Source organism: Oncorhynchus mykiss, chromosome 18, assembly GCF_013265735.2.
Source record: "Oncorhynchus mykiss isolate Arlee chromosome 18, USDA_OmykA_1.1, whole genome shotgun sequence".
In the NCBI taxonomy this organism is placed as follows: Eukaryota; Metazoa; Chordata; class Actinopteri; order Salmoniformes; family Salmonidae; genus Oncorhynchus; species Oncorhynchus mykiss.
This window is the reverse complement of record NC_048582.1, coordinates 16,612,188-16,626,491: the sequence shown is the minus strand read 5'-3', so window position 1 is coordinate 16,626,491 and position 14,304 is coordinate 16,612,188. Positions and strand designations below refer to the sequence as shown.

The 14,304-nt window shown below is 43.1% G+C and overlaps 1 protein-coding gene across 6 annotated transcripts in view; it reads right to left on the bottom strand.

Moving 5' to 3' along the window:
* Positions 1–12,843, bottom strand: part of LOC110495683 (probable phospholipid-transporting ATPase IH) — a 69,429-nt gene extending 56,586 nt beyond the window's left edge. For all 6 annotated transcript variants that reach the window (XM_036952043.1, XM_036952046.1, XM_036952044.1 and 3 more), the window contains exon 1: positions 12,389–12,843. In XM_036952043.1, coding sequence (XP_036807938.1) covers positions 12,389–12,427 — 39 coding nt within the window. In that variant the 5' untranslated portion in view covers positions 12,428–12,843. The remainder of the gene's footprint in view (positions 1–12,388) is intronic.
* Positions 12,844–14,304: the final 1,461 nt, after the last annotated feature.

Below are 14,304 nucleotides of genomic sequence, written 5' to 3'. Positions count from 1 at the left end.
GTCAAGCGTCGTCCGGGGAGGTTTTGGCCAGCCGGGATGTACTTGTCCCATCGCGCTCTAGCGACTCCTGTGGTGGGCCGGAAGCCAGCCGCACCAATGTGTCAGAGGAAACACCGTAAACCTGGCGACAGGTTTACGGTGTTTCCTCTGACACATTGGTGCGGCTGGTTTCCGGGTTAAGCGGGCATTGTGTCAAGAAGGAGTGCGGCTTGGCTGGGTCGTGTTTCGGCGGAAGCATGGCTCCCGACCTTCGCCTCTCCCGAGTCCGTACGGGAGTTGCAGCGTTGGGACAAGACTAATTACCAATTGGATATCAAGAAATCGGGGAGAAAAAGGGGTACCATTTTTCTTTAATACTGCTACACAAACAAGTCATATAAGCAAGGTTGGTTCCTGCATGAGACTGACGGGATACCACACCAGGCTTCTTACCTTGAAACTGAGATACTCCTTTTGGTTCCCAGAGCAATGTTCCGGGCATACTGCCAAATTGCTTAGTCAATCTGTCACTCGCATGAACCCAACCATGACAGGTTATTAGACAGCAGCATTATTCTAAACATACGATTGAATACACACAGAACATTTCCATCACTAACGTCAAGTGGAAAAGGTGCAGAGTAACAAAGGTGCAGGTTATCAGTGTGTTCATGTGGCTTCATAAGCAGTATGACTCCCAGGAATGGCTGTGTGACGGCAGCTAGTCTGTTCGTCTGTAGAGTGGTGTCAGGTTTGGTCCTCTCCTCTCTCTTCCCAGGACGGCCACAGCAGCCAGTCATCCACTCACATGGTCTCTGTGTGACTTCCTCAAACAAACCCCCTTTGTCTAAAGCTACCACACACACACACACACACACACACACACACACTGCATTCCAAAGACAGGGAAACACCCAACTCAACAACACTCAAACCAAGTGCACATAAAAACTCAAGATGTTGTCGCCAAAAGATTTTAGCCTTAGGATTCATATCTGTGTTCAACGGTTTCCAAACAAAGCTCCCCGTGACTGATCATCTACATGGTCACACTAGTGTGCATGTTACACCATAGAGGCAGTTCTGTTCTGGGCTAAACAGTCACATGATCACACAGGCCTTAGTCATGTGATGGGGGACGGACTGTGTGGTGGGATCAGACCAGCTGACCCTTCAGCAGGAGTAAATATGTTAAAACCTAATCTGCTCAGCTCTACTGAACACAGGCACTGTGAGGAACACCTCAGAGCTCTGTGCTCAGCCAGGTTTGATTATACCTCCACTCCCATCAATTCAAACTTTATAAACTACACAAGCTTCCAACATATAAATGAATGAGATACCAAACCCATTCACCGGGTTGGTTAACTCTTCAGATTCCTCGGGTCTCCATGGAATTAGGTAAATCCACTTTTAGTTCTCGCGCTCCACAAAATGTATTACATTTAGATTCCCTGGTGCCACTAGGGCAGTTTGAAACCCTGATGATGAAGGAGTTCACAGAGGTGTGCAATAGTTTTGACTGACTGATTTAGTAACTTCTTAATGAAGGCTGTGATGTTGCTTGTTTTCTAATGTAATGTACTGTTATTGGATCTTGTTATATTTCTTTAAAATCTTTTGCTTTGTGGTCTCAGGCCACCATTGAAAATGAACACTGGTCTCAACTGGACTCCCCTGATTAAATAAAAGCAGCTAAGAATGTATCAAATGACAATAGAACAGACTCCAAAACAGAAATGCCCAAAAAAGACCTGTCAATTCTAAGTCTGTGTTCAAAAACCTAGCGGGGGTGTAAGTGTGAGCGGCACAGTGAAAGTGTCTCTCTGGTCTCAGTGTAAAAGGTTACATCGCCGTGCACCACCCACGTATTGTAACCATGAGGAAGGCTCGTTAAGCTCTGCATTAACATGTTTGGGACTTCCTGTATAAACACAAACACTTCTTTGACAACTTCCTTCACAATAGCTCTGAGAAGCGTAAGAAGTATAAACGCCCTGACTTCTGCAGAGGCCGTATCTCAGTAAATGCTGTACAGCCACTGCAGACCTCAGATACAGAGGCTTTAAGGCTGTCCGTCTGTGGTGCTATCTAATCCTCCAGACTAGAGCCAGGCGTGTGTGTGTGTTGGCCCTGTGGCATCACTTCACTACACTCTCACCTTAGCAGCACCAGTCAATCTCCTACTACCTATAAAACATTCACCAGCTAAAGCCAGGACCAAAAATAGCATAGACCTGTCAGGAACCTCCCTGTCATAGAGCTAGGAGCCAGCCAGGGGACAACACAGACCACAGTCACAGCTCTGACTCCTTTAACCCTTTATTTTGTTTGTTTTGAATGAAAACATTGAACATCGATACCAGTGAAAGTTTTGAACGGAGAGAGTTGAGGTTATTTTTTTCTGACTTGAAGCCGAATTGTTTTGACTAGCAGAAATCGCTCTTCACACTCACTCAACGTGCAGCCAGGCATAACAACCCAATACCTCTCCGTCAGATCACTGACAGCAGCCTGATAGCAGCCTCGCTCTTCTCTCCTAAACGCTTCAAATCGATCTGTGGGCACATTGTATCCACTCACCTCACCAGGCGTTTGATAGACAAAAGGCTGCCAGCAAGAGCCAGCTATCTTTAAATAGATAATTTAGCAGATTACAGGCCTAGACTGAGGGATTTCTAAGCACGCAGAGACAAAAGGACATGGTAGGGAAGTGATACTGAAACAATGGAAATCTGTTCTGAAGTTCACGGAGCTCGCAAAGTAAAAGTTGAAAAATAATGTCTTTGTGAGATCAGATTAGGCAATTAAGCAAATTGTAATACTTGTATCATTACGGTGCCTCAGCCCACTCACAATATGTGGACAACGAATACGATCATCTGTGATATTTGATCACAGGATATGACACAGATATACACACACATACATACACTGAATGTACAAAACATTAAGGTCACCTGCTCTTTCCATGACAGACTGACCAGGTGAATCAAATCAAATGTTATTGGTCACATACACATGGTTAGCAGATGTTATTGGTCACACACACATGGTTAGCAGATGTTATTGGTCACACACACATGGTTAGCAGATGTTATTGGTCACATACACATGGTTAGCAGATGTTATTGGTCACATACACATGGTTAGCAGATGTTATTGGTCACATACACATGGTTAGCAGACGTTATTGCGAGTCTGACAAAATACTTGTGCTTTTAGTTCCGACGGTGCAGCAATATCTAACAATTCCCCAACAACTATCTAATACACACAAATCTAAGTAAAAAAATGGAATAAGAATATAAATATATGGATGAGCAATGACAGACCGACATAGGCAAGATGGTATAGAATACAGTATATACATATGAGATGAGTAATGCAAGATATGTAAACATTATTAAAGTTGCATTATTGAAGTGACTAGTGATCCATTTACTAAAGTGGCCAATGATTTCAAGTCTGTATGTTGGCAGCAGCCACTCAATGTTAGTGATGGTTGTTTAACAGTCTGATGGCCTTGAGATAGAAGCTGTTTTTCAGTCTCTCGGTCGCAGCTTCGATGCACCTGTACTGACCTCGCCTTCTGGATTGTAGCGGTGTGAACAGGCAGTGGCTCGGGTGGTTGTTGTCCTTGATGATCCTTTGACATCGAGTGCTGTAAGTGTCCTGGAGGGCAGGTAGTTTGGGAAAGGGGGATACCTAGTCAGTTGTACAACTGAATGCATTCAACTGAAATGTGTCTTCTGCATTTAACCCAAACCCTCTGAATCAGAGAGGTGCGGGGGGCTGCCATAATCGACATCACCCATGACCACACAGTCATGGAGATGTTGTTTCCTACCTTCACCACCTGGGGGTGGCCCATCAGGAAGTTCAGGACCCAATTGCACAGGGTGAGGTTTCGTATAGCTATAATGATTGGTTGACATTAGGTGGGGTCAGGAGTTCCTGTATAAACACAAACTCACTTCTTTGACAACTTCCTTCACAGCAGCTCTGCATGAAAGCTATGATCCCTTATTAATTTACTTGTTAAATCCCCCTCAATCAGTGTAGATGAAGGGGAGGAGACAGGTTAAAGAAGGATTTTTAAGCATTGAGACATGGATTGTGTATGTGTGCCATTCAGAGGGTGAATGGGCAAGACAAGATATTGAACTGCCTTTGAACGGGGTATAGTAGTAGGTGTCAGGCGCAAGTTTCCTGTGTGTATCAAGAAAGGTCGACCACCCAAAGGACAGTGTATATTTATGCCTACTTTAGTCAGTGGTGACACAATGACCTCAGAAACCCCCCATTTCAGCACTTTCCATGTCCTCACAATCCGCTCAACCACAGTTCAGAGCATGAAGAGATTGTTTTTATTACCCAGACAATTCAATTTGACTTCCATCACCACATTATTATAAAGCCTCTCTCTCATTCCCCCACCCCTTCTCTCTCTCATTCCCCCACCCCTTCTCTCTCTCATTCCCCCACCCCTTCTCTCTCTCATTCGCCCACCCCTTCTCTCTCTCTCATTCGCCCACCCCTTCTCTCTCTCTCATTCGCCCACCCCTTCTCTCTCTCTCATTCGCCCACCCCTTCTCTCTCTCTCATTCGCCCATCCCTTCTCTCTCTCTCATTCGCCCACCCCTTCTCTCTCTCTCATTCGCCCACCCCTTCTCTCTCTCTCATTCGCCCACCCCTTCTCTCTCTCTCATTCGCCCACCCCTTCTCTCTCTCGTTACCGGTTTCAGTCGACGAAACCTTTCCCCTTTTCCTGTGAGTGTGTAATGCTGCTGTCTCACCCCAGGCCTCCTGGCTGGTGGGCGGTCACATGATGATCCAATGACCCAGTACTCCAGGGAAACAAAATCCCTCTGTCTACACTGAGGTCTTCCTCTGTGAGACTGAGGTCTTCCTCTGTGAGACTGAGGTCTTCCTCTGTGAGACTGAGGTCTTCCTCTATGAGACTGAGGTCTTCCTCTATGAGACTGAGGTCTTCCTCTATGAGACGGAGGTCTTCCTCTATGAGACTGAGGTCTTCCTCTATGAGACTGAGGTCTTCCTCTGATGATCAGAGACAACAGAGTTGTAGCAGGATCTTGTTAGAACATGGTACAATTCAGGAAAATATAATTATCTTTGATTAATAGGAGATGGTGTGTGTTTTTCATGTCAAAACAGAATGACACTATCAGATTTCTGCTGCAGAGAACACATCCTTACGTGATGAAGACCAAAGTTAAAATTCAGACTGCCATGTCTTTGTTCTAGTTTTCAGACGACCTTTCATACATAATGTACAAGACAGACAAGCCATAGACAGTCAATCACGAGTGTTTAAAATGTTTTCTATGACGATGTTGAAAGGTCAGAGGTCACAGCCTAAACACATCAGCAGCGTGACGTCTATAGAACCAACCATTAACTTCTAATCGAACTAGTCTTTGTGCTCCATTATAACCCTGAAAAGGGTTTTTTAAAAGGGGATCACACACTGGTTTTCCGCTCCGCTCGTCCGGACACGGGCCAGAGAGCTGGGTGCATGAACCCTGATGTCCTTGGTCGTCGCTGTAGGAACAGGAGGAGGATTTATATTATGGTAAGCTGCACCACGGCTCTCACCTATGGTGTTGACACAGTGGATAAAAAAGTACTACGCCTCAGTGTGTTTCATTAGCTCCCTATCAGCCGTGAAATAAAGCTGCCACCTGTGCCCTCAGCCACTCCCCCCTCTCTTTCATCTCCTCTCTCCATCTCTTCCTCTTTTACTCAGTGACAGTCTGTTTCAAGGAGGCTCAAGACACCCCCCTCTCCCCATCTTACACTCATTCACAATTTATTCCAAGGACAGACAGTGTCTCCAAGTTGTCATGGCACATTCTTCAAGAATTCTGACAATTATTTAACCATTAGCTCCTCATTTCCATCCCAGCAGGGGACCGTGAGGAGGGACGTCCTGTTTTAACTAGTCGCTCGTCAATAATCTGATTAATATCAGTCATAATAGATCAAAGGGAATGTCAAGCTCTCTCTATCTCTCATAGTGTATTTCCAGGCTGAGCGTGCCGTTCATCAAGTCTAGAAGTTGAGAATCTCTCCTATTCGAACAGTGAGGACTTTCACGCTTCACTTCACTAAGGTCCTACCAAACTGACAAACGCTCATCCACCATCTATTGCTATTAGATCACCACTGTCTGCTGTGCTAGGCTGGCTCATTCTCCTCTGACACTGCTGTGGATAGGTAGCGGGGCTCTGTTCTCTAGGACAGAATGTCCTGAACGATCCATCCACATAGAAATGTATTGTGTAGAAAGAACACTGTATGATTGGACAATGTTCTATCTACATTCAGTTTTATGAATGTGTCGTGCTGGGCTGCTTTCATCCTGACATCACTGTAGATTAGAACCGTTTCAGTTGGATCACATGGAACAGGTTTTGAGCAGCTCCCTCTGGGCTCTGGGACCAGTGACCTAATAACAAAACACTGCTAAAAGAAAGGGAGTACTGTCATTGAGATTGGATTGAGCCCAAAGCCATTTCAACCTTTTGACATGCACCTGAGCAATGTTCCTGTCTCTGTGTGATCTCTAAAGAATGAGTGTGTGCTGTGTAGTGAGATCTGATTCTCTGAGGGGGATGGCATTAAGGGTTATGCCCCCCTTTATCAGCACTCTTTATCAGCACCTGGCCGTGCTGCTGCTCCAGTTTCAACTGTTCTGCCTGCGGCTATGGAATCCTGACCTGTTCACCGGACGTGCCACCGGTCCCCGACCTATTATTTGACCATGCTAGTCATTTATGAACATTTGAACATCTTGGCCATGTTCTGTTATAAACTCCACCCGGCACAGCCAGAAGAGGACTGGCCACCCCTCATAGACTGGTTCCTCTCTAGGTTTTGGCCTTTCTAGGGAGTTTTTCCTAGCCAACGTGCTTCAACACCTGCATTGCTTGCGGTTTGGCGTTTTAGGCTGGGTTTCTGTACAGCACTTTGAGATATCAGCTGATGTACGAAGGGCTATATAAATAAATTTGATTGGATTTGATTTAGTGTTCCTATCCAAGGGCCCGCAACCAACACGTGGAACATTACCAAGTTCAACCACTCACTGGCTCAATCTCTCCTGATGTGGCCTTTTCTGCTTCATTAAATCACTGCAATCCATCATCAGCCTCTTGGTCCACAGGGCCCTCCCTGTGTAGGTTGATACTCAGCAGTACGGTTGGTAATACTGGAGCTGTAGCAGCTCAATAGTTATAGGCAGGGCCAAAGATATACAGAGTTTGGTGGTCAACTTGCTTTGAGATTCTAGAATTATGATGGGCACCATGTTGGTACCAAATGAATGGAAAGTAGAATGTTATTGGATGGAAAGGAATTAACCGGATACTTAAAGGAGAGCAACAAGACAAAATGGATTAAGGAGGAGCTCAGTGGATCCCGGTTCAAGAAGTAGCCCAGTCTGTCCGCACAGAGAGGCAGACAGACACACGTACAGTATGAGGGTGTTAAGTCATATGTTATTACCACCTGGCTGAAAGACCCTGGACCGAGAGACACAGAGGGTGGGTGCAGCGAGGTGTGATAACACTGTGATTACACAGCTCACACAGTTATAATACCGCCATTGAACCTGGCTACAGTTAGATCAATACGGGAAGCTTGAGTCGAAGCTCTATGAGTGAGGTCTTCAGGGGAAATACGTACTCATGTCCATTGAGAGTTGCATAGTATTTTCATGCATCAAGCCTACATCAAGGAAATTAGCTTTTTTTTCTTTATCTCAGAAAAATGGTTTTAAAGAGACCAAGCATATTACATCATATTGTAATGTACAGTACAGCTTTTGAATTGATGTAATTTGCACAACAACAACAAATATATTTTTTGATCAGATAAAATGTTTGTGTGAACTTTAGAAACCCCTGACCGGATCCTAAGTCTAAACACTAACGACAAGTGGTGTCATGGCCCGTTATCCGTTTAGCTCAAATCCTACTAATCCCAAAACGTCCCTCCTGTCCCGTTCTGTCCCTAGAAACACAGCACAACAGTCACAACACCATACATAGACAGTAGACCCTGTGTAAGTATCCCACTGGTGGACACAGATGCTGTAGTACTGTATTACTGACTATCAGGAATAATGAAACACTAAGAACATGCTATACAGTACATCTGATATAACAGAGTATAGGCTACTTTACATAATGGTAACATTACATGCTCATGAGTTTCCCTTTCAAAGCAAGTTAATTCAATATCTTCTTGTCCCAGTTGGAGAGATCCATTGTGCAGTCAGATATGATCATTTACATGTCTGTATATTCACCTCATAATCACCTCTCAACAACATGACCCCATTATATCATGACGTGGTTCTAGTGTTTCATTAAGGTCCCTCCCCCTGGCGAGTATAAATGAGATTATCTATCTATGTGGACAGCGAGAGAGAGAAGAGAGAGAGAGCTCCCCCACTCCTAACCTAATCCCCAGGAGACAGGAAGTCAGCAGGAGAGAGACTTCCTGTCCAGACGAGCAGATTAGTCAGCAGCCAAACAGCCACGGCCAGAGAGTTTCAGGCTCTGTCCCACCTTTCTAGTATTGACCAGTGTGTTACTGTTCCTATATGCTTGTGTCTGTCGGTCGGTCGCCCGATCTGCTTCATACATGTTTCATCGCTCACCTTCGTGTTAATGAATAATGCATTACTGTCTCTATGCTGTTGTTGTTTCTATGTTTCTGTCTATGTGTATGATTTTGTACTTGTGTTTTGAGTGAACCCTCAGGAATAGGAAAGAGTAGCTGCTGCGGGAACCAAATAATTGAATAGCGAACAGATGTCATTGGCTGAGACAGATGACAGAATCATGACATGTTAACAAGGAGGAGATGGTGGAAAAATGCATAAAAAGACAACCAGGAGAGGAACAGCGGGCACCTTGTGAAAACTGACAGCTACAAAGATTACAGTGCTGCCTTTGAACACTTTTGCGGGAATGACAATTTGAAATTGTCAACCTAAAAAAGGTACACTTGCATAACTGTGTGTGTGTGTGTAAAAATATTCTCCTCTCCTCTTTTTCTCCTCCTCTTTTCTCCTAACGCCAGACAGCATTACTACGCATTAGATCAAAGTTCAGGGGGGCCCGAGCTTTTCGTTACACATTACACTCTCGCTCTCTCCACAGTCCCCTCGTGACTAACTAACCCAGTGCGTACTGCATCCAAGGGCTTGCCTCCCTCTACTCACTGTCACAGGACTGCAGGACTGCCCATCAAAAGTTACAGTATGTTATTCAATAGTCATGTATGTAGTGAAGTCCTATGGGTGTAGGTTATTAGCCAATCACCAAGATGACATCACTATTTGCTCTTCTTTAATTCACGCCCATCATCTCTCAACAGAGCGAGGCTGTGTGAATCAGAGTCTGTCTGTCTGTCAGCCCGTCTGTTTGCTGATAAACACACGTCTCAACACGCGGCTACAGTCATGGACTTCAGAGGTGACGCGCTGGATGACTCGCATGTATACCCCGACTAATCCATTGATGTTCTGTGTAGTTTTGTTGTTGAGCCAAAGATGCCATGTTATTGAGGTGATCCATTCATCACAAATAATCACTGAAGCACAAAATTGAATAAACTGAAGTTTCTCTCCGCCACAATTCAGATCTATAAGCAGTATGCATATTAAGCCCAGAGAGCCAGGTGTGTGCACTGGGCAGCTACCCTTTAATACCTGAGAGCACCACACTATGTCTCATTCATTCAGTTAAATGTCTACAGTCAGTAATATGTCCATAAGCTTCTTCAAATGCCTCGGACCCAGTGGCCTCATGGGAGCAGCCCTCTGGATTAGCGCCAAACACGCATTACTGTACTGAACTGGATAACTCACAGCCCTTAGTCTCCGATGTAAGCTATTGATTTCCCCAGCAGCACACATCAACCCTAAAACCACTGGATTACGAAATCTCCACAAAACTATGCTAGACATATGGTCTACTGTGTGGTAATGGGATGTGTTCCTGCCTGGTCATAAAGACAGAAGGAGTGTTTGTTTGCTTTAGGTAAACCAGTGGAGGCTGGTGGGAGGAGCTATAGGAGGATGGGTTCATTGTAATAGCTGGAATAGAACGGAATCAAAACACATCCAACATATGGAAACCATGTTTGAATCCGTTCCATTTATTCCATTCATTACAATGAGCACGTCCTCCTATAGCTCCTCCCACCAGCCTCCTCTGATGTAAACTTATGAACAGGTGGTTTATGGACATCTGAAATATTTTTGCTTCATCTTTTAACATGCAACACAGAACATAAATAAATTGGTAGAAGTGTGTATTTGCACTGTTGGGTTGTTGTTGTTTTACAAAACTTTACCAGGGGTAGCTCTACCTGAGTTCAATTCCATTATTGTTATGTTTACATTTCAGTCAATGATTCAGTTTTCAATCATTATTCTTCCTAAATTAAAACATACTGAATTGATGGTTTGGCGTGTGCTGTTAATTACGTCTGTCATTGCGCACATCAGTTTGATTTTATCCTATCTGCCGACCAATGTGCGCTTATATCATAATCCATTTCATGAAAAAGACATGAGGTGACATTGATGCTGTATCAGCAGTCAGCACAGGTTCCTGGTGATGACAGAAGACAAACATATATCAATAAATGATTTTGTCAGCAACTAGGCTATAAATTACATACACAAATCTAATAGGCTGCAAGGGACTACTCTGTTAAGCTCGAGGAACAATTGTAGAACCCTATAGACTTAAATTGTGGTTTAAATGCAACTGTGATGATTTGCTCTTTCCGTATTCTAAGAGGGAGACCATACTTCACCTCACAGAGTCAAGACGATAGTGACATTGTGCAATGCAAATAGTTTAAACTGACCCATTAAAAACTCCTTGCTTCATTTATTTTAATTGTTATGATGTAGCCTATTTAACCTTTTACACTCTAGGGAATTGGTCGATATGGATAGGGCTAAATGGAAATGTTTCTTACAGAAGAAATATTAAAATGCATAACCATTGTAGCAACTGAAAGGGAACAGTTTGAAGAAAATTATGAGACGAAAGATGAGTACACAACAGCTCACCGGACAAAAAAAAAAACACATCCAACATTACACTTGATTTTATGTGCATTTTACATTTACGCCACATTTGTTGATAACGAAATCTGAAAATACTCTAGACACATTCAGTAACCTGATAAGACTATCCCTGGAAAATGTGGGGTAGGTGCAACATAAAACAAAAACATTTGTTTTTTGTTTTAAACAACGTTTGAGTGAGAGGACTAACTGGTGTCTCCAAGTGACCACACCTCTCCAAAGTGTGTACAGTCCCTAAGCAATTTCAATGCACTTTTAATGACTCAAAGAAGAGTCTTCAACTATAAGGTACTTTTTTGCTCTCCTAGCTGTGACGTTGAGGAACTAGAGCAAGCACACTGGTAATTATTTCATTTGGAACACACCTGAATTGCCGCCATCACACAATTACTGTTGTTTACACAACCCAAAAACGGTCCGTTATAAATCGCAATCTAGGTCAGGTGGGCATGATTTGAAAGCTTGTTCTATTGCCAACATGACTAGCTAAGTTATAAAATACGATCTAACAGCGTTTACGAGGCAATTCAGAGAAACAAATCGTACTTTTGGTGTACATAGAAAGGAGTCATTAGTGCATTCGGGTGCGTGTGCCAAGACACATTTTCTTCACAATAAACAAAGTCTCATTCTGTTCAGAACAACAAAGAGTATGACGACATGTAACTGTACACAAAACATAATGGTCATAAACGTTGACACTGTATACGACATGAGTTTTATAATTTCGAAATGTGAAGTTCACATTTGGACTCACTGATTGGCTTGCCTGTATGACAAAGCGGTATTTACTATAATCCTCAATGTCTCATATTTCAAAATACATTAAGTCATCTTAAATGTATTCAGACAACAAAACATTTGCAAATGTTGCCCAATTAGCGGGTGGGATAGGGGCAATATTTTGTCGTGCGTGGTCCTCAAATTCAGAAAGGGTGTCAGTCAAAACCCACACAGCGCTGTGAAGCGCATAGCCAGAGCTCTGACGTCATGTATAGAGTGTTCCTGTACAGCCACTACTTTCCAATTTAGGAGTTTATTAGTGCGGAAATCTGCCATTTCAACCGGTATATGGGTACGAGTGTATAGGGGAACATAGGAAATGGAAACGCATAATTGTTCATAGAAACGCAACAATGTTTCATTAAGAATAGACTGTAAAGCCGCAACCACCTGACCAACAAGTTGGTAGCCTAGACCCCATATACTTTTATTTTGGCACAACCAAATGGATCCCAAGAAAGTAATTCAGTGCAATAGGCTACTTACCCATCTGGTGATGAACTTGCGAATAGAGCTAAAATCCATTCTTTAACAGGTTCCAGCTGCTCCAAGCAATTTATTTTTGGCCGTCTTCTTTAATCTTTTGACGCTAGCTAATTTTTTATTTCTACTCTATACTCCATGACTTTCGGACGGTCCCCTTTTTCTGCCTAAGAACTATAATAGTCTGGGTGCGACTATTGTAATCCTATACGCTCAGTCACCTATTTGTCTCTCTATGAAAGGTAAAGCTCAAATGTCCACGCGCTTTCATAGTTCTGGTTTCATTCATATGCTGACATGTTAGTCTATGATTCAGCAGCCAGTGCGGTATTCTTTTTCCCTAATGTTTCAGACGCAAAGTCCCCTACTTCTACTAGTCAGAAGTAGCGTCTTCTTTTTCCTCTCCTGCCTTCCTCGCGCCGGTAATCTTCTTGGCTCTCCGCTGTGGGAAATAACAGTTTTTCTTCCATCATAGGCTACGTCACTGGGAGCCATAAGCGCTTGCGCACTCTAGTGTCACACACTTACCAACTGGAATGTATCAGCTTCGGTCAGGCATGCATGCTCATGTCTTTTCTCAGCAGAATCGCTTACAACTTCTTCAGGATTGGTGGGTCCCCTGCGGATGGTTGAGCTAATGTAGATTTATGCGATTAGCATGAGGTTGTAAATAACAAGAACATTTCCCAGGACATAGACATATCTGATATTGGCAGAAAGCTTATATTCTTGTTAATCTAACTGCACTGTCCAATTTACAGTAGCTATTACAGTGAAATAATACCATGCTATTGTTTGAGGAGAATGCATAGTTTTGAACATGAAAAGTTATTAATAAACAAATTAGGCCCATTTGGGCAGTCTTGATACAACATTTTGAACAGAAATGCAATGGTTCCTTGGATCAGTCTAAAACTTTGCACACACACTGCTGCAATCTAGTGGACAAAATCTAAATTGCACCTGGGCTGGAATAATACATTATGGCCTTTCTTTTCCATTTCAAAGATAATGGTACAAAACAAAAAAATACAAAATGGTTGTTTTTTTTCTTTGTATTATCTTTTACCAGATTTAATGTGTTATATTCTAATACATTCCTTTCACATTTCCACAAACTTCAAAGTGTTTCCTTTTAAATGATACCAAGAATATGCATATCCTTGCTTCAGGGCCTGATCTACAGACAGTTAGATTTGGGCATGTCATTTTGGGTAAAAATTGGGGGGGGAAAAAGGGTCCAATCCTATAGATGTTCTTAACTAATTCACAAAACTGTTGCACTAAGAGTTAGAAACAAAATTGAATGGCAAATTCCCCATTAATGCATGGCAGTGAACCATGGTAAAGTTTTGGACCATAAAGCCTAATTCATTTTGGCACGTGCAGGCTACAATAAACTTAAATCAAAAAGTGTGTGTGTGTGTGTTTGTGAGAGGGAGAAAGAGAGAGTTCACAAACCTGCTCTACTAACACACTGAAGCCTCAGGGCCAGAACATCCAATCAATCAGATCAAGCCAAATTACAACACAGTCAAAACAAAACATGGCACCCAGTAGAGGAAAAGCTGTGCAACCACTGCACCACAGCAAAACCCAAAACAGAGCTGTATTTCCTGACAAAATGTCACAAATTTAAAACAATTAGAGAGAGTGTCATTTCCCCCAAATTTGAAACCCTTTCTCAAGGTTTCAAAGACCTCTCTGATGAGGATAGGCTAACTGTCCTGTTGCGGGGGGACGCAGATAGGTGTGCGTTGGCAGCGCACTACATTGCTGCCTGCCATACAATGAGGGACAGTGTCATGCCAATAAAGATAATTGAATTGAGAGAGAGCGACTTGAATCAGTTATAGAACTTATTGCCCTTTTATGGTTGTGAGGTCTGGGGTCCGCTTTCCAACCAATAATTCACTAAA